The 21,323-nt window shown below is 41.2% G+C and overlaps 1 protein-coding gene across 1 annotated transcript; it reads left to right on the top strand.

Annotated features, from left to right (window-relative positions):
* Positions 1-305: 305 nt before the first annotated feature.
* On the top strand, positions 306-11,373 carry LOC108695909 (neuronal pentraxin-1). The gene is made up of 5 exons (XM_018224858.2): positions 306-1,324; positions 6,877-7,063; positions 7,456-7,703; positions 8,883-9,062; positions 10,566-11,373. The coding sequence occupies exons 1-5, from the start codon at positions 485-487 to the stop codon at positions 10,773-10,775; spliced, it is 1,665 nt and encodes a 554-aa protein (XP_018080347.2). The 5' UTR covers positions 306-484; the 3' UTR covers positions 10,776-11,373.
* Positions 11,374-21,323: the final 9,950 nt, after the last annotated feature.

The raw sequence follows: 21,323 nt of genomic DNA, 5'->3' as shown, positions 1-21,323 counted from the left end.
AAATAGTCAATTGATTAAATGTTCATGTTTGCCTTTTAGAGTGCACTTTTTGGGAGAAATGGATTGTATTCAATGGAATGGAAATATCTGGATGTGATTTCAGGGCAACAACAGTTTACCAGGACATCATCTCTTTAATGTCTTCCTGAGTTTATTAGCTATGTTTAATATAAGCCTATGATCTGCTCTACATGTAGGGCACCCAGACAGGAGGTAGGACCTCCCAGAGATTATGGAACATTATCCTGGGACCTAATGCCATTTCCAGACCAGGTTGCTGGAGTAAAGAAGAGAAGGGACAGCATCAGAAGAGGATTTGATAATTACACATTAAAAACAAAGCAAATCAGATTTAGAAATCCTTTGAAAGTCACTTGTCTGCTAAGAAGGACAACTAAAACACGGGAAGGAAGGAGGCAGGCAGAAAGGAACTGGAATATCTGCTCTAACAGTTCAAGACGTTTCATAAGATTTTAATGTTAATATGAAGCTTTTTTTAAGTTTCCTGGCGGTATACCTTTTTCTGGTGCATGCTTCCCTGGGGGAGCATTCTATTCCAAAATTTGTCTGCACCCAAATGCCTTTAGATATGGAATGTCATTCAAACATGCAGCGTCACAGTAGCAGTGGGCATTGGATGGGCATGCAAGATGAAGCTAAAGAAACCATCCTGCATCTACGCGAAACAGTGGTACACCAGAAGGAGACAATCTTAGATCAGAGGGAGACAATTAGGGAATTGACTGTCAAAGTGAGCCGCTGTGAAGGCTACCCTCTTGGTAGAGGACATGAAGAGAGTTATGGCCATTCTGTGGAGCATGGACGTGATAGAGACCATGGCTCTGAAGACAGCTATGGACATGATAAGGATCATGGACACAAAAGGGAACATGGACATGAGTGGGAAGAAGGCCACGACAGAGACAATGGCCATGAAAGAGATCATGGGCATGACAGGGATCACGGGCATGACAGGGACCATGGGCATGACAGGGACCATGGGCATGAGAGAGACTTGGGGCACAAAAGAGAACATGGTCATGAATGGGAAGAAAGACATGATAGGGACTATGGACATGAACGGGAGGCTGGCCATGAAAGGGATCACCTTCACGGGCATGAGGATGGCCATGGTCATGGTAGAGATCAGGAGTACCAACATCTCACCCACCATGAGTATCGTGAGCAACCAGCATATGATTCCTACCACAAGGCCAGTGGTCTACCGAACACTATGGAAGATCCTCCACAAGTAACACCACCGAGTGTTCAACAGATGGAGCGAATGCTGGAGTCTTTAAAGGAAAGACTGGAACAGCTACAGGTAACTGCTGAGGCACTGGCCAAGCTACAGCTTGCATATATACATATAACTGTTTAACCTCTTGTAGGAAACCTTTGCTTCTAGCGTAGAATGTGATCAAAGGATGTGCTTATGAGTTTATGTATTTGTGTGTGTGTGGAAATGTAATAGTATAGATGTATTTAAACAACAGATTAGTTCAAAAAATGTTAAATTTTAAATCAAGTTAATATACAAAGTTCAGGAACATGAACAAGGTCCCACTCTCTAATTTTTTTTAAATGGACTTTTAGGGTAAGGACACACGAGGAGATTCAGGGAGATTTTGTCGCCTGGCTACTAATCGCCTCGTCTTTTGAGCAACTATCTCCCTGAACTGCCTCAGCGTTTTTCCCCATAGTCTACAATGAAAAGTTGCCTGCGTTAATGCACACACGGCGATGCGTTTTCAATAGTTGCCTGAAATTGCCTCACTGAGGCAACTTTGGGCAACTATTGAAAACGCATCGCCGTGTGTGCATTAACGCAGGCAACTTTTCATTGTAGCCTATGGAGAAAAACGTTGAGGCAGTTCAGGGAGATAGTTGCTCAAAAGACGAGGCGATTAGTAGCCAGGCGACAAAATCTCCCTGAATCTCCTCGTGTGTCCTTACCCTTAGATAACTTGGGTCAGAGTGTTCTATAGCATTAACGTAAAGGTTCAAAGTCAATACTTTATTACTATAGTGTATGGGGTATATTTAATATTTGGTTAATAGTGAAGTTCCGCCACTAGAGTGAAATTCCGCCACTTCCCATTCATTTCTATGGGGTTTTTAAAGGCGTATTTATCAAAGGGTGAAATTTCACTTTCACCCATTGATAAATATGCCTTTCAAAATCCCATAGAAATGAATGGAAAGCTGCGGAATTTCAGTCTAATGGCGGAACTTCACTCTTTGATAAATTTACCCCTAAGTTTCTAAAAGTGCAAACTAACTGGAAAACCAACACACAACCTCTTCAACTGCCATCACTGGAACTTCCCTTATTCTTTTTTCTACTTTAATTCCCTCAAACCTGTCTTTTTTCTCGTCTATAGCGTCTGTTTGCCCTTCAATCAGGACTATGTTTTACACACTCATTAAACTCCCTTGACATTGTACATTTCTGGCATCAGTGCCTCTGGCAGATTGCGTGACTTGCAAATCAATGGTTATAAGTATTACTATGGATGATGTTGACACATAAAGCAGTATCATCAGTAGCAATTTACCTTTCGAGGTCATTATTACAAATAAAAATACAAGAACCCTTGCAGATAGGGGTCAGGCATTTAGTAAATTTAACGGCAAAAGTGCTTGGTCCGTGGTTCTCTAGAACAGCCCTGAATAATAAAGACTCCAGAAATAATGTACAGGAATGGGATAGATTAGCCTGGAAACCTGTTATCTCTCCAAATTAGGGGAAGGCCATTTCCCATGAACTCCATTTTATCCAAATTTTTCTAAATAATTTCCCTTTTCTCTGTAATAATAAAACAATACATTGCACTTGATCCAAAGTAAGATATAATTAACCCTTACTGGAAGAAAAACAAGTCGTTTGGGTTTATTTGATACATGATTTTCTAGTAGATTTAAGGTATAAAGATCCGAATTATTAATCCGTTATCCGAATTCCAGGCTCTGAGCATTCTGGATAACATGTCCCATAGCTGTAATACATTTTTGAAACATTACTTTAATTTATAGACCTACATAGTTTATTTTTAGTTTGCCTTGTTTTTTTAGTTTAGTCTTTGGTCTCCTTGTAACTTGCATTTTGTAGTCTGAAAGTGAGAACAGAAATTAGACAAAACTGGGAATAAACTGTTGACGAGGTATAAAGAATTAATCAACTTAAGACAACGGTAGGCAATAGAGGTTGATAATATAGAACTTAGTGGGCTAAAGGGCTAAAAACACAAAGTAACAGTAGGAAATAGCATTGGATAATGTACATCTTGGTGTAATTTGAAACACAATGCAGCCAAAGTCAATATAGATTAATAATCTGAAATTTGATGGAACTAAAAACACAAGGCAATATAGATGGATAACAGGCAATTTGCAACAGTAGGCATTCGAGGTTGATAATATGCAACTTGGTGGAACCAAAAACACAGAGCAACAGCAGGTAATAGATAGACATGGATAATGTGCAACACAAGGCAAGAGAGAGACATAATATGCAACTTGATGGATCTATAAACATAATGTAGGTAATAGAGATGGACATATGCAACTTGGTAGAACTCAAAACACAAGGAAACAGTAGGCAATAGAAAAGGACAGCATGCAACATGTAATTTGAAACACAAGGCAACAGTAGGCAGTAAAGATTGATAATATGCTACTTGGTGGGGCTCAAAACACAAGACAATAGTCGCAATTTAGAGAGTTAATATGTAACTTGGTGTAACTTAAAAAGCAAGGCAACAGTAGACAATAGACAAAGATATGCCAGGCAAGAGTAGCCATGTGTAGAGTAAACAGGACTTTGTCTGTATGTGTCCTCCAGCTTGATTTAGCTTTAGTTTCAGGCAAAATGAGCATCACACACAAAAACATATACTTAATACTGACTGTAGACCTGTAGCCTGGTGATATAGCTAAGCTGGGGCAAAACTACTTATCTGAGTGACAAGTAGGAAGATGCAGGAAAATGAATCCATCACTTTCCTACTTGTCACAAGTTTACCTGTACTCACCTTCTTACACTAACTTGCACTTAGTGAGATGGTCTCACAATGAAAGATTATCATTTTCTATGACTTTCCTAGAGGCATCATATTGGAAACCTCCTTCTGTGTCACACTGGCTATTTAATTCCTGTGATTAAGCTTAGACCTAAACTTAGACCTCCTATTTTGATATAACTGATATAGTAAATCCTGGCACAGAAATGGGGGTAGCTGAACAGATTGACCTTTTTATTATCAGCATCAAACATCAGGTCTGGGCTTAATTGAATGTCAGTTCTGTTCAATACATAGGACCTGTCTGTCCCTTAGTTTGACGTCTGCCCACTCATTATAAAATGCTGACAAATGAAAAACCAGCAAAATAATTTGCACACAGCTGCTACATTTCAGTTTGTAATAATATGAGCTTGATTCATTTAATGACAGTTTGGGGGGTTACAGTGTTTAACCTAAGCTTCTCTGCATGTTATCACTTCCTTCTCTTTCCTGGATGTGTTTTCTAATGGTTCCATCATATATTTTCCTGCAGTGTAACTAAAAATAAGCCCCGCAGCAAAATCCTACTAGGGACCCCACACACCCCCAGTCTTTTCTTAAGTCAGTGTCTCTCTCTGTCTCCAAAGTCCAAAGCTAAAACAGTTTAATGGATCCACCACAATACATTGAACTGTTTTAGCTCTGAAGCTAAAACAGTTTAATGGATCCAGCACAATCCATTGAACTAGCTTCACCGTTCTATTGATAAAGATCCAGGTGGTTGTGGTTAACATTGAGTCTAGGAGAATGCAGTTGTAAAGAAATCTTCTGTAAAAGACACCTCTGCTTAAAAATGAACAAATAAACCATTTCAGAAGTCTGCAGCATTTAGCACTAGACCTTTTCATGGCTGACAACTACTAATAAAATCCAAGCCAAAGGCAATTGGGTTATTCATGCATATATAGGAAATAATGGCGTTCCACAACCATGTGAGGAACCAGTTATTGATGGTTGAAGGTTTCCTTCTTAACAGTCCCAATTCTAGTAATACAACTAATGATGCATGGTTCACACATGAGGTAATTCAAAAGAGACTAGAACATGTTAAAACAAAGGTCCAGGGCCAGATGGTATTCATCCCAGGGTACTTAGCGAGCTTAGCTCTGTGATTGCCAAACCTCTTTACTTCATTTTTCAGGATTCATTGAGGTCTGGCATAGTGCAGAGAGACTGGCGAATTGCTAATGTGGTGCCTCTATTCAAAAAAGGATCCCGTCCTCAGCCTCGAAATTATAGGCCAGTTAGTCTGACATCAGTAGTAGGAAAGCTTTTTGTAAGGGTTATTAAAGGATAAGATACTGGACTTCATAGCAAATCATAATACTATGAGTGTGTGCCAGCATGGTTTTATGCATAATAGATCTTGCCAGACTAACTTAATTATTTATGAGAAAGTAAGCAGGGACCTCGATTCTGGGATGGCAGTGGATGTGATTTACTTAGACTTTGCTAAAGCATTTGATACAGTGCCACACAAAAGGTTACTGGTTAAATTAAGGAATGTTGGCCTGGAACATAGTATTTGTACCTGGATAGAGAACTGACTAAAAGATAGACTACAAAGAGTGGTGGTAAATGGAACATTTTCTAATTGGACCAGTGTTGTTAGTGGAGTACCGCAGGGCTCTGTACTAGGTCCCTTGCTTTTCAACTTGTTTATTAATGACCTGGAGGTGGCCATTGAAAGTACTGTTTCTATTTTTGCAGATGATACTAAATTGTGCAGAACTATAGGTTCCATGCAGGATGCTGCCACTTTGCAGACTGATTTGTAAAAATTGGAAAACTGGGCAGCAAAATGAGGTTCAATGTTGATAAATGCAGGTTATGCACCTTGGCAAAAATAATATAAATGCAAGTTATACACTAAATGGCAGTGTGTTGGGAGTTTCCTTAAAGAGAAGGATCTAGGGGTCTTTGTAGATAACAAGTTGTCTAATTCTGGGCAGTGTCATTCTGTGGCTACTAAAGCAAATAAAGTTCTGTCTTGCATAAAAAAGGGCAAAACTCAAGGAATGAAAACATAATTATGCCTCTTTATAGGTCCCTGGTAAGGCCTCATCTGGAGTATGCAGTGCAGTTTTGGACTCCAGTCCTTAAGAGGGATATAAATGAGCTGGAGAGAGTGCAGAGACTAAGTGCAACTAAATTGGTTAGAGGGAGGGAAGACTTCCTTTATGAGGGTAGACTGTCAAGGTTGGGGTTGTTTTCTCTGGAAAAAAGGCGCTTGCGAGGGGACATGATTACACTTTACAAATAGATTAGAGGACATTATAGACAAATAGCAGGGGACCTTTTTACCCATAAAGTGGATCACCGTACCAGAAGTCATCCCTTTATACTAGAAGAAAAGAACTTTCCTTTGAAGCAACGTAGGGGGTTCTTGACAGTCAGGACAGTGAGGTTGTGGAATGCACTGCCGGGTGATGTTGTGATGCTGATTCAGCTAATGCCTTTAAGAATTGCTTGAATGATTTTTTGTACAGACAGAATATCAAAGGCTATTGTGATACTAAACTCTATAGTTAGTATAGATATGGGTATATAGAATTTGTGTGGAAGTAGGGAGGAGGAGTGTGTATGGATGCTGGGTTTTCATTTGGAGGGGTTGGACTTGATGGACTATTTCTTTTTTCAACCCGATTTAACTATGTAACTATGTAACTATATAAAGGCAGCATGATGAAGGCTGAGTTTTTTTAAACAGGTCATGGAATTCTGTGACTTCTAATATGCTAATCTTTCCAACAGAAGAAACATCATTTTTTGTTGAAACATACAGTGAAGACCCTATCCTTCTGTATTGCAGATCAACAGGAACTCTTCAATATTCTCATCATCTCTCAGAGACACGCTACTGAAGAAGATCAGCATCTTGGAACACCAGATCCTTGCAAAGCACAACAATACCGAGCACCATAACAAAGAACATGAGCAAAGCCATGAAGACCCAGTAAGACATAAACTGGATCCCACCATATCAGGCCTTGAGAAAGGTAAAACATCAACCCCTTATGCTCATAGCAAGGTTATAGATGTATAAAAAGATTGCTGTGTCAGCCATCTTTCTCTAGTTCCATAAATCCCATGGCCAACAAATAAATTTTTAACCCTACTTGAACTTCAAGATTGATATTCCCAAGATAAGAACGTTGAACACCATCCACTTGAATACCAACTTCTATCAAGTGCTAGTAACTACATACCTTTATGCTGAGCTATTTTCAGCCAGAAATGTCAAATATTCATTTTTATTTTAAAGAATGTCTGATGCAGATAAAGTAACCTCGTAGCTTAAATATTAACTCTACTTCAATAACTAAGGATTAATAGTGACAATACTTTATATACTTGATGTTCTTCTTATTGTCTGTTCTTGTTTCAACAGGAATTAAATCTGATAAGCAGCTGAATGATTTTAGGGTCAGTTTTCCACTCAGGACAAGGTATATGTACGCCAAGGTGAAAAGGACCCTCCATCATGAGATTTTTGCCTTTACCATCTGCTTGTGGTTGAAATCAAATTCTTCTCCTGGACTGGGAACCCCCTTCTCCTACTCTGTTCCTGGCCAGGCTAATGAGGTGGTGCTAATTGAATGGGGGAACAATCCCATGGAACTGATAATTAATGACAAGGTAAACTCAGATGTATCCAGCCTATCTATTAAAAAACTGGCAAAACATTGAGAGGGTTGACCAGACAGAGTTAGATCTACTTTTTGGCAACCTTGTGGTGGACCAATTTGGCTCATCTAGTAATTCACTCACAATCCATCAATAAGATCACATGGAGGGTCCAGGGCAGACTTGGGGCCCTCGTCCAATGACCTGATGTGGTTCTCATCCAATAGGGGTTTTCTGCCCTCATTATTTATATAGGAAAAGACATGGGCCAGAAAAGCTGTCATTTTGGCCCAATATAGGCTACAGGCATTGTCCAAGGATCTGCCCATTTAGTTGTTGTGTGGAAGTTTAAAGTCAATCATTGTAAACAATATGGCAAATAATACTCTTTTGCAGATCTGCAAGCCTGGGGAGCTTTTTATGGTTTGAAAAAACTGACAATGCAAACAAAATCAATGCAATCAATGGCATAAAACGCAAGCATTGAAATAACTCAACCGTGTTTTCTGGCATTGATTATTTCAAACCTGACACTTTTGTTAATGAATATGCCCCTATGTGAAGGGCTCGGTGAAGACAATGAGATCTGTAGATCAAGATCAAAAACAGAAGGCAGCCTAATTCGAAATATATGTTCTGGAGAAATTCATACAAGAGCAAGGGTCCCCAACCTTTTATAGATGTGAGCCACATTCAAGTGTAAAAAGAGTTGGGAAAATAAGGGCTGTGATTGGCTATTTGGTAGCCCCTATGAGGACTGGCAGCCTACAGGAGGTTTTAATGCAACCAAAATTTGCCTCCTCCAAGCTAGAAATTCAGAAATAAGCAGCTGCTTTGAAGCCACTTGGAGCAAAATCCAAGGGGTTGGTGAGAAACATGTTGCTCATGAGCCCCTGGTTGGGGATCGCTGACCTAGAGGGATAAATTTAGCATTTAACATCAGTTACAGATCCTTTACCTACCCACAGGCTTTTGTGAGATATATAAAACTCTTTCCAGCATTAAGGATTATTAAATGAGTCCACTAGGAAGTAGAGTATCAGTCTTTAGCCAATACACCATGGTCTCTCTCTCTCCTGGGATTTACTTGAAGGATTTAAATCAAAGTAAATCCATAATGCTTCACAAATGAGATTACAGTTCCAGTTTCCCTGATTTATCCAGTAAACACCATGCCTTTAATTTACTTAGGCTACAACTCTTCCACTTGCAATTAATGATGCAAAGTGGCACCATATTTGCATCACTTGGTCAAGCAGAGATGGAATTTGGGAGGCTTACCTGGATGGCGTGAGGAGGGGAACTGGTGAGAACCTTGCCGCCTGGCATGCAGTTAAACCCGGCGGAGTTTTAATCCTTGGACAGGAGCAGGTAAGGCTTCTTCTTTTCAGAAATGGAGGTACTACTCATGATAAATAACATTTTAAGAACTATGTTCAAAAATGTATCTCTATCAATAAGAGTCTGATATTGAGGGTTAGGTTTTCAGGTGTAAAAAACTTTCAGAGCGGCTTATGAAGACAATATAGACTACTCAACCAACTTTCTCTTAGTAGACAAGGACATTCATGATTGAATGAGACAGCTCTGTATTACTGCCCATTGGGGCTACTCTTAAATAGCTATGGTCTTGGGATATATATCATCATATATATTCATGAACCACAAGAAATGGATGGTATCACTGTAGACATTCTTGGATACCTACCTCATTTGGGACAGATCTAAAGCATCTCTCAGATTCAGAAATGATGGCTCAGTTATAATTAGACATTACTGACTAATTCCTACTTGTTCAAGTGAGATAATTTATGACATCTGTGCAGTTACCAGTTGCCTGGAGCAGAAACAGACAACCTTAGGTATGCAATATGTCAAATAATAAATATGTCAGAGCATCTTTCACCATGACCTTGAAATGTGGAGATTCGCAGTTCTGGAATACTCTACAAAACTAGGGTAGGATTTTGCCTTTCCCTGTTTTAATATACTGAACTCCTAGCTCCTTCGAAATACAATTATTTACATTTATTAGGGCTTTACCAGTGTCGGACTGAGACACCAGGGGCCCACCAAAAAACATTAAATCAGGGGCCCACCCTCTGTATTATTTTTCTTCTCCTCACTCAACCTCTATTCTCCTGTTCTGTTTTCTTTACATACTATAATCTATTGTTCCATCTATTTAGCCTCTTTGTTCTCATAGAAATAAGGAATGGCCATGAAATATGCCAAATGTTTAGAAGCAGGAGGGCCACTGACACCTGGGCCCACCAGGAGTTTTCCTGGTATCCCGGTGGGCCAGTCCGACACTGGGCTTTACAGCAGGAAAAATGTTAGGTTGAGAACACACTAAAAAATATTTAAAATGTGAAAAGAGAGTGAAATTCGGAGACAATTTGTAACTGGTTTTATTATTTGTGGTTTTTGAGTTATTTAGCTTTTTATTTAGCAGCTCTCCAGTTTGCAATTTCAGCAATCTCCTGGCTAGGGTCCAATTTACCCTAGCAATCATACATTGATTTGACTGGAATATGAATAGGAGAGGGCCTGAGAGATGAGTAATAAAAAGTAGCAATAACAATAAATGTGTAGCCGTACAGAGCATATCTTCTTTAGATGGGGTCAGTGACCCCCATTTGAAAGCTGGAATGTGTCAGAAGAAGAAGAAGGCAAATAATTAAAAAACTATAGAGAACAAATAATAACAACCAATTGAAAAGTTACTTAGAATTGGCAAATCTATAACATTTTAAAAGTTAACTTAAAGGTGAACCACCCCTTTAAGCATAAAACTTATCAAGTGCGTGTTTCTCCATAATGACAAACCTATGATGACCAGTTATGAAAGAATGTCTATCTTTCTGTTATTAGGACACATTGGGAGGAAGATTTGATTCCACTCAGGCGTTTGTGGGTGAGATTTCTGACTTTAACATGTGGAGTGAAATCATGACACCTGGTGATATCTTCAAGTTGGCCAGCTGCTCATCTCACGCCACTGGGGATGTCATAGAATGGGCAGAGTCTTCCATGGAGCTCCATGGGGGTGTGACTAAACTTCCGTTTAACTCTTGCCATTGACATGAGGAGTCCCTCCACCAGCAGCACGCTCTGATCGGGAACCCAGACATGGAACGGGTTCCTGGCACCACCCCAAAGACAATTGCTTTTGCCGGAGTAGACCAGCTTTCTGTGTCGCCATTTTTCTTAAGTTTTTATGTCTATATTCAATTTATAATTCATTGTTGTATTTAATGCACTTTTGATTGGAACGGGAAGAATAATTATTGCTTAACTAGATGATAAATCCAGGTTCTGGCATCTCAGTTTCCAAATACTCTTAAAGTAAAGCCAGATGCATCAAACAAGTAACCCGAGACAGCGTGCACATAAATTGGACTTATTTCAGTGCATGGATAAAGATTTGTAGATTGTAGAATGCTGGTCACTCTACCCAAGTTAAGAAGATGGATATCTGTGGTTTTCAAATGGGTACACTAGGTTGGGTTACTATTCTACTATGTATTTTTAAATTCACACAATATCCAATAATTCTTAAACAACCTTGGTTTGTTACAGTATATGTTTTACATCTCCATAGAAATGTCCAACGCCTTCCATGTAAGGGGGTCAAAGTATGGGGGGAAGATTCAATAAAATGATGATATTGCAAAATGAAGTCAATGCAACCCTTGCAGGGTTGAACTGGCCTGCCAGAGTACCAGAAGATCTCCCGGTGGGGCCTAACCTTAGTGGGTCCCAAAGCTTGTGGGCCCCAACCTTAGTGAGTCCCAACCCTTACAGGCCCCAAACATAGTGAGCCCCAACCCTTGTGGGCCCCAACCATAGTGAGTCCCAACCCTTATGGGGCCCAACCCTAATGAGTCCCAACCCTTATATGCCCCAACCCTAGTGGGTTCCAACCCTTATGGGCCCCAACCCTAGTGAGTCCCAACCCTAGTGGGTTCCAAACCTTGTGGGCCCCAACCATAGTGAGTCCCAACCCTTGTGGGCCCCAATCATAGTGAGTCCCAACCCTTGTGGACCCCAACCCTAGTGAATCCCAACCCTTGTGTGCCCCAGCCAAGGACCCTTTCTTATTTCCACCATAGGTCTACATGACACATATTACACTGTTTATATCTAATTTTTTTGAGAGTAGGCCCTCAATGATAGGTATTCTGGTGGGCCCATTCCAATATTGAACCCTTGTAAAGATCGAGGGCCAAAAAAATGTCTTGAGGAAACATCCAGCCCATGGGAATTCAATTTGACAAATGTGGTTTAGATTCAGTTCCACTGGAGTAACTATAGAGGAAGAAGACCCAGCAGTTGACGTGGGGGAGTGGACCACAGGGTCTGCTTTCTCTATAGCTGTTTAAAGGAAAAGAAATCCACCCTCCCCATCAACTTTCCTACCTGCAGCCAAGTAACAGGGGAAGCAGGCAGGCAGGGAAACTCAGCAGCGGGCAGGGGACATCAGAAGGTTAAATTCAGCTGGGGGCAGGTGGGAGAGGACATTGGGCAGGCATGGGGTGGGTGGACAGGTTGGCCCTGGTATGCACCGTTGTGCGCTGTGCCCCTCTGAAGATTTTTTGGCAAGTTACGCCACTGTTCAGATCACTAGTTTTCTAGTTTGTAAACATGACCAAAAAAACATGCACTGTGGGCGATTCCCATGGACTTTTTACACATCTTTCTAAATATTCTCCTAGGTGTTGAACTTCAGCTCCCTCCATCCTAGTACAGGTATGGGACTTGTTATCCAGAATGCTCGGGACCTGGGGTTTTCCGGATAAGGAATCTTTCCGTAATTTGAATCTTCATACCTTAAGTCTACTAGCAAATCATTTAAATATGAAATAAACCCAATAGGCTGGTTTTGTTTCCAATAAGGATTAATTATATCTTTGGATCAAGTACAAGCTACTGTTTTATTATTACAGAGAATAAGGAAATCATATTTAAAAATCTGGATTATTTGGATAAAATTGAGTCTATGGGAGGTGACCTTTCTGTAATTCGGCGCTTTCTGGATAACGGGTTTCTGGATAATGGATCCTATACCTGTACATGGAAATGTAAGAATGCAAACTGAGCGCCGCCGGTTAAGCAGTTGTAAATAATTGGTGTGGTTTATATAGTTTATGTAGTGCCTCTAATCCTTCTTCTATTCTGTATTTATATGCGTTAATTTGCTATATTTGTGTTTTTCTGGGGTTTAATACAGAGCACTGATTCAACTGATTTCATAACATCTGACTTATATAAGACTACTGCAACTGCTGCAAAGTGGAGGCTTCTAACCATGTATATAAATATTTGCCATACTGACTATTATCTGTGTGGATATTACTTTAATCTGTGTTTTCTTTGTACCTTAGTATTACTGTTTTTTTGCAGAATGCATATAAATTGCTACTTTCTTGCACTTTCTATTTGAACTCTCAAGTAAACTTTTTGGACAATAAACTTAAAAAAGGGAAGTAAGAAATGTCATTTACATGGAAGCAACATTTCACTCTTTAAAATGCATTCCTTATATACAGTATGCATTTTTAATCTTGTACAGGTATGGGACCTGTTATCCAGAATGCTCGGGACCTCGGGATAAGGGATCTTTCCGTAATTTGGATCTTTATACCTTAAAGGGATACTGTCATGGGAAAAAAACATTTTTTTCAAAATGAATCAGTTAATAGTGCTGCTCCAGTAGAATTCTGCACTGAAATCTATTTCTCAAAAGAGCAAACCGATTTTTTTATATTCAATTTTGAAATCTGACATGGGGCTAGACATATTGTCAATTTCCCAGCTGCCCCTGGTCATGTGACTTGTGCTCTGATAAACTTCAATCACTCTTTACTGCTATACTGCAAGTATATCACCCCCTCCCTTTTCCCCCCAGTAGCCAAACAAAAGAACAATGGGAAGGTAAACAGATAACAGCTCCCTAACACAAGATAACAGCTGCCTGTAGATATAAGAACAGCACTCAATAGTAAAAACCCATGTCCCACTGAGACACATTCAGTTACATTGAGAAGGAAAAACAGCAGCCTGCCAGAAAGCATTTCTCTCCTAATGTGCAGGCACAAGTCACATGACCAGGGGCAGCTGGGAAATTGACAATATGTCTAGCCCCATGTCAGATTTCAAAATTGAATATAAAAAAATCTGTTTGCTCTTTTCAGTGCAGAATTCTGCTGGAGTAGCACTATTAACTGATTCATTTTGAAATGTTTTTTTTTTCCCATGACAGTATCCCTTTAAGTCTACTAGAAGATGATGTAAACATTAAATAAACCCAATAGGCTGGTGTTGCCTCCAATAAGGATCAATTATATCGGATCAATTATATCTTAGTTGGGATCAAGTACAAGCTACTGTTTTATTATTATAGAGAAAAAGGAAATAAATTTTTAAAATTTTTAATTATTTGCATAAAATGGGGTCTACGGGAGACGGTCTTTCCGTAATTCTGAGATTTCTGGATAATGGATTGCCAGATAAGGGATCCCTTACCTGTATATTATTTCATGAATAAGCAGTGTGAGGTTCATGGGATTTGTCTTCTTCAAATACAGGCTGATGCACCAACACTTGTTGATAAAGAAACCTGACTCTGAATGTATCTAAATGACATTTTGCACGGCACTAAGGGGCAAATTCACTAACCGGCGAAAATTCGCCAGCGCAGGCAACACTTCTTCAGGCGTAAATGCACCTGTACAATGCTAATTCACAAAGATCCGAAGTTGCAGCCAGGGTACCGAACGCTTTCAAAATTACGCTCAGCAGTTTAAAGTTGCGCTAGCGTTGGCTAATTTGCATACGGCGTGCAGCAAATACATTGCACTACACAAGGTCAGGGAACCTTAATAAAATTATATAAAGTTGTTATATTGCCCTACACATGTGCCCACAGTATAGTTTAGGTGCCATATGTTAGCAAATGTAGGGGGGAAGGAGGGTACCCCAAAAAATAATTTACGATCTTTTTCAGTCTATCACCCTTTAAATCTGAAAAAATGCCTATCTACCCTATTGCACTTCACCTGGTCTGAGGTGGCTAAGGCAAGTCTGGCAATAGAGGTAACGATCAGTAAAATCAAAAACTTAGTGAATTTGCATAGTAACACTCTTTTGCCAGACCAAAAATTCGCCTGGCGTTAGAGTGCGAAGTTGCGCCATCGAATTTACGCCAGCTACCGTTAGTAAATCGGCAAAGTGCTGAAATGACGTCACGCTGGCAAATTTTTGCCAGCGTTAGCCACTTCACCCTTTAGTAAATTTCCCCCTAGGAGTTGATGCACAGTCAATTTTTAAAAAAGTTTAATATCTCCAGTGCATCCCAATTGCTCCTAAATTAGTGTGGATGTGGTTGGGCAGCATGCCACCCCCTAAAATTCTGCAGGCCCAGGCCCGGGCTTTTGTGGCCTTTCCACAAATCTGGGCCTGTGGGGACCCCTGTGCTAGGGGATAAAGGACATTGTCATTGAAGGTCTGGACAAGATGGAATTAATAAACTAGAGGCCACTGGGGTCAGTGTGCATGAAAGGTCCACTAGTTATACTGTACCTAGGTCACTAACAGCTGCATGGATAGTGTGATGCAGATAATGGCAGGCTTACAACTAGAACATTAGCCAAGAATAACTGGTGTGTCCCACTCCCACAGCTGGAAGGACCTACTGGTAAATAAAGCATTAGAGAGATTATTATATGATCCCCTTATATATTTATACATAGTTATCATATCACCCCTTAAGCGCCTCTTCTCTCTCCAGAGTGAACATCCCCAATTTGACCAGTCTTTCCTCATAGCTAAGATTTTCAATACCTTTTACCAGCTTAGTTGCCCTTCTCTGTACCCTCTCTAATACAATAATGTCCTGTTTGAGTGATGGAGACCAAAACTGTACGGCATATTCTAGATGGGGCCTTACCAGTGCTCTATACAGTGAAAGAATGACCCCCTCCTCCCGTGACTCTATGTCCCATTTAATACAGCTCAAGACCTTATTTGCCCTTGATGCTGCTGACTGGCATTGCTTGCTACAGCCAAGTTTATCATCTACAAGGACTCCAAGGTCCTTTTCTATAATGGATTTGCCTAGTGCAGTCCCATTTAGGGAATGTTGTTTTTTTTTAATAAGAAAGCTTGACTTTACTTCAGTTGACTTTACACTGCTAATAAACATATCACACACTAGATTGCAAACCTAAAGAAATGGAAAAGTAAATTCTTCACCTGACACTAGGGTTGCCACTAGTGTTGCCACCCAGCCGGTATTTTACCGGCCTAGCCGGTAAAACACCTGCGAAGGCCAGGGCCAGTATTACAAATTTACCGGCAATGTAGCTGCTAGTAAAAACTTTTGTGGCCGTCTTGAAGTGTCGGTGCTGTGGCCACGCCCCTTTTATGACACAGCACCGCCCCCTTTGACATCACACCCGCCCCTTTTTGTTCCCGCCCCCCACCAGGCCAGTAAAACAATTCGGAAAAAGAGGCAAACCTAGTTGCCACCCGGCCGGTATTTTACTGGTAAAACACCTGCCAAGGCTGGGGCCGGTATTACAAATTTACCGGTAATGCCAGTAAATTTGTAATACCCTTCAAAAAGAGCCCTCAGCCTGCCCCTAATCCCCTGTAACTTACCTTTTCTCCTCAGTCTATGGTTCTCTGCGATGTGGCCCGCCCCTTTTGACATCACAACCCGCCCCTTTTGACGTCACAGCACCGCCCCTTTTGTTCTGCCCCCCCACCCCACCAGCCGGTAAAAAATATAAGAAAAGGTGGCAACCCTAACTGACACTATGGTGGAGTCTTCTCTCCATACTAGAATAAATAATGCCAGCAGTACTCACTGTAGCTCCCACTGCCCCATCTCCAGATTTCTGTATTACTATTCTGCTGCTGTTGTCCAGAAATGAGCCCTAGTCCCATGAGGTTACAAGGAGCTGGGTGTCATTTCTAGGCCAGTCTTGCTGCATGGCACTAAAAGTAAAAAAGCAGAATTCAGATAGTTTGGATGTTCTATGTAACAGAACCTGGTACTACCAAAGGTGTCAGCCAAAAGCTGTTGGCTATAAAGCAACTGCTACATGGCACAGACATATACAGAGTGCACTGCCCCTGTTAAGTGTTAAATATAACTAGAAAATAACCTCCTGCTATAGTTCCTCGGATATCTAGGGAATCAAGTCATCTCACCCAAACTGGCCTCCGGCACCTTGTACGAATATCTAGGGCAGCAAATAAGCATTTAATCCAAGTGTCACCTTAATTGACCTTCCGGTAGGTCTCCCTGTTTACTGCTTTGGGAATGAGATCAGCTCCACCGTTTAGGCCCCCCTGATTCAATGTGTGCAAATATATCAAGGTATATGCTGTTCAAATCAGCCTGCAGTATTCCAACCGATCTCCAGAAACCACCACCGCTGATTTACAAGATATAAGAGGTCATTTACACTGCAAAGTGTTCAAAGGCCACAAGGCAATGCTAACTAAGGCAGGATTTGCGCAGTACGGTTTTAGGATCCGTTATCTGGAAGCTCCGAATTATGGGAAGGCCATCTTCCATAAACCCCATTTTGATCAAATGATTAAAAATTTTAAAAAATGATTTCCTTTCTTTCTGTAATAATAAAACAGTAGCTTGTACTTGATCCCAACTAAGATATAATTAATTCTTATTGGAGGCAAAACCAGCCTATTGGGTTTATTTAATGTTACAAAAATGTTATAGTAGACTTAAGGTATGAAAATCCAAAAGACCCCTTATCTGTAAATCCCCAGGTCCTGCACATTCTCAATGACAGGTGCCATACTTGTTCTTTGGTTAATGACCCCTAATACCCATCATGCACTAATCATTTCGGAACATCAGGCTGCGCTTGTCGATAAAAACCAGCAATATTGTGATCCTCCTGCAAATATGTTTGTGTGGTTTTTGAATCATTTATGTTTTTTACTTGTCAGTTCTCAGGCTCGGAAATTTACGTTGGCTATGTGGCTGCTAAGGTGTAATAAACCTAGCAACAAGGCTGGCATAAGAAAACGTTTAAGAAACCCCTGATCCATAGCATACTTACTCATATTGTTTAACAGTACCCTTCCCCTCAATCAATATGTCTCCAGAACAGAGTGATAGCATGCCAATGGGCTTTAGGGTAAGGGTAAGGGCACACCTGGCAATTTGAGGAGATTTAGTCGCCTGGCGACTAATCGCCTCTTCTTTGGGGCAACTAAGCTCCCTGAATGGCTTCCCCCTGTCTTACGCCAGCCATAATGAAAAGTCGCCTGCGGCTTGGCACACGCAGTGCTTCATATTCCAAAACTGCCCGAAATTTCCTCGTGAGGCAACTTCGGAAAACCAAGCCCCGGGTGTGCCATGCCGCAGGTGACTTTTCATTATAGCCGGTGCAGGACAGGAGGAAGCCATTCTGGGAGATTAGTTGCCCCAAAGAAGAGGTGATTAGTCGCCAGGCGACTAAATCTCCCTGAATCTCCAGGTGTGCCCTTACCCTAAAAAGGGTTGGAAATGAAAATACATTTGAGAAAGGGAATTGTGCCCTGGCCAGCTCTCATGTGACTGTGCTGGAAATAACCGGTGGAGAAAGACTGAGCGATAAACAGGGTTGATATGGAGGGCTGGAATGGTAACAAAAGCTCTTTGCAAGATCAGCACCTACTTAAGATTTGGGATTTTATCCTTGGTTGAAAACAAATCCCTTGGTTGATCAGCTCATTAGCAAGCGGATTAGTGCTGATGTCATTGAGTGACAGGGACAAGGTCAAGGCAAATGTACTGTACACTGTGTATTCTGCAGGGGGTTTCTCCGAAACATGTATCCCTTTCTCCAGTACGGCAGAAGAAAGACACTTAGATATTAGGGTTCCCATCTGCACCCCCTTATAATGCACCTAGCATGAAGCAGCAGGAATGCACCTCCTATCTACCCTACCCCAAGAAATCAGATGAAAGTGAGTGAAAGTGAGTGTAGGACCGGCCAAATTAGGGATGTTGGCCGGGACATTGTTGGCCAGCTTGAATATTTTGCAATATAGAGTAATAAAAAATCGTTTTTCTTAAAGAGGAGGTAACTTTTAAAACGATTCTGTCATTTTTATGGTTTCGTTTTTATTACTAAATTACACTGTGTACATTGCACGTCATTCATTCGACCATTTAAAATGTTATTCTTAACCAATAAATGTTTTTTTAGATTTAATATTGGTGTGTGGGTGCATCTCTGGTCATTTTGCCTGGTCATGTGATTTCAGAAAGAGCCAGCACTTCATGATGGAACTGCTTTCTGGCAGGCTGTTGTTTTTTATACTCAATGTAACTGAAGGAGACGTGACTTGGGTGAGCCGGACTTAGATTTTTACTACTGGGTGATGTTCGCAGATCTACCACTAGGTGGGGCATGGGAGCCTTTTTAGAATGCAGGTGCCAGGGAGCAGTTATCTGGTTAACCTCCCACTGTTCTGCTGATGGGCTACTCCAACTTGCAGTGCAGCAGTAAAGAGTGATTGAAGTTTATCAGAGCATTACGATGGCCATACACGGGCCGATAAAAGCCGACGACAGACCTAGTTGGCAGCTTATTGGCCCGTGTATGGGGACCCATGAAGCGCTTCCCCAATCGAGATCTGGCCGAAAGTCGGCCAGATCTCGATCAGATGGGACTAAAAATCCCGTCGGATCGCGGCCGTATCTGTTAGTTGATGCGGTCCAGCGATCCGACCGCCGTTCGTTAGGATCCGTTCGTTGGGCCCTAGGGCCCACGATCGTATCAGCCAGATAATGCCCACCTCAAGGTGGGCATATCGGAGAGAGATCCGCTCGTTTGGTGACATCACCAAACGAGCGGATCTCTCCGTGTATGGCCACCTTAAGTCACATGACTGGGAGCACCTGGGAAATTAACAACTATGTCTTGCCCCATGTCAGATTTCAAAATTAAATCTAAAAAATTGTGTTTGCTCTTATGAAAAATGGATTTCAATGCAGTCTTCTGCTGGAGAAGCAGAATTAACTGATGCATTTTGTCAAAAACATATTTTCCTGTGACAAAATCCCTTCAAATACCTTAAAAGTCTTAATGCCCTGTATATATTGATAATTGAGTGCAGAGGACTTTTTGTTTTTGTCTGTGTGAATTTTGTAGACAGCCTCATTGTACTCTGCCTAATGGTTTATACCAGTGATCCCCAACCAGTAGCTCGTGAGCAACATGTTTCTCTCCAACCCCTTGGATGTTGCTCTCAGTGGCCTCAAAGCAGGAGCTTATGTTTGAATTCCAGGCTTGGAGGCAAGTTTTGGTTGTATAAAAATCAGGTGCACTGCCAAACAGAGCCTCAATGTAGGTTTACAATACAAATAGTGGCTACCAAATGGCCAATCACAGCACTTATTTGGCACCCAAAGAACATTTTTTTATGCTAGTGTTGCTCCCCAACTATGTTTACTTCTGAATGTTACTCATGGATTCAAAAGGTTGGGGATCCCTGGTTTATACACAACTATAGCACAGGTTTCCCTTTTTTGCAATTACTATTTCATCTGCCAATGAACTATTCCAGTGAAACATGGAACCCCCTGCAGTTCTGATCACACGGGCTGTGAATCCAAATGAACGGAACAGTGGAAGGTAGGCATACATGTGTCAGTTTGGCTTGTGTGATGATGGGTGGTGGTAACCTTCCAACCGACGTCTAAAGGTGGCCACACAGGGGCCAATAAAATCTGGCAATTGGGTTATTCCAAGTCAAGTCAGCAGCTTATTGGCCCGTGTATGGGGTGCTGCTAGGGGGCCTGTCTGGCCAATACCTATCTGAAAATCAGATAAATATTGATTGGGCAGGTTTAAAAATCACTCTGGGGGGGGGGAACCAAATCAACTCGTTGATGTGGCTGTTGTCCCAACAGCTTGCATTTGTCACCGATTTTATCAGATCATTTGGCCCTCGGATCAACCCAATATTGCTCACCACTAGGTGGGCACATTGGGAGAAGATCCACACGTTTGGCGAGATATATGGCAAGTTAATCACATATATACATATACACACACACACACACACACACACACACACACACACACATAGTGATATCAATGTGCATCACAAATATTAAGTTTTCATATTAAGACCTTTTTTTTGCCAATTGTTAAAAGGATATCATTTTAATAAAGCAGCACTGTAAAACTATCCGTGGCCTATTTATATTTGCAGGAAGTGTCCGACAAACTTGCATCTACATGTTTCATTGTTTCCGACCCTCCCAAATACACAAAAGAAAAACTGCCCTTTCTAAAAGTGGTCACAAGCAGATCATTAATTCTGTCATCTGCCCCCCCCCCCCCCACCGTTGTCCAAAATATGGTTCCTTTCCAAAGGCCTGCCCGAATACACGGATGAAAATCAGCAATACACCCATCGGACAAGGACCACATTGTCATGTTGATGTCAAGTTCTCCACATGGGTCTCCTTAGGCCACCGTTTACGAGACAACGATTTTACCATCCTAATTTTGGCCCAAATCTGGTTGCTCGAAGACCTCACCGAACGAGCAGTTCTTCCCGCGTATGCTCAGAAACGTAAAAACAGAAACCCAG

Source organism: Xenopus laevis, chromosome 7L (genome assembly GCF_017654675.1).
Source record: "Xenopus laevis strain J_2021 chromosome 7L, Xenopus_laevis_v10.1, whole genome shotgun sequence".
Lineage (NCBI taxonomy): Eukaryota > Metazoa > Chordata > Amphibia > Anura > Pipidae > Xenopus > Xenopus laevis.
The sequence above is the reverse complement of the archived record's forward strand: the minus strand, read 5'-3'. Positions and strand labels throughout refer to the sequence as shown.

Coding starts and splice junctions, on each gene's coding strand:
- LOC108695909 (XM_018224858.2), top strand. CDS start 485: ATGAAGCTTTTTTTAAGTTTCCTGGCGGTATACCTTTTTCTGGTGCAT. Junction 1,325..6,876: donor AAAGACTGGAACAGCTACAG/GTAACTGCTGAG, acceptor TCTGTATTGCAG/ATCAACAGGAACTCTTCAAT. Junction 9,063..10,565: donor TAATCCTTGGACAGGAGCAG/GTAAGGCTTCTT, acceptor TTCTGTTATTAG/GACACATTGGGAGGAAGATT.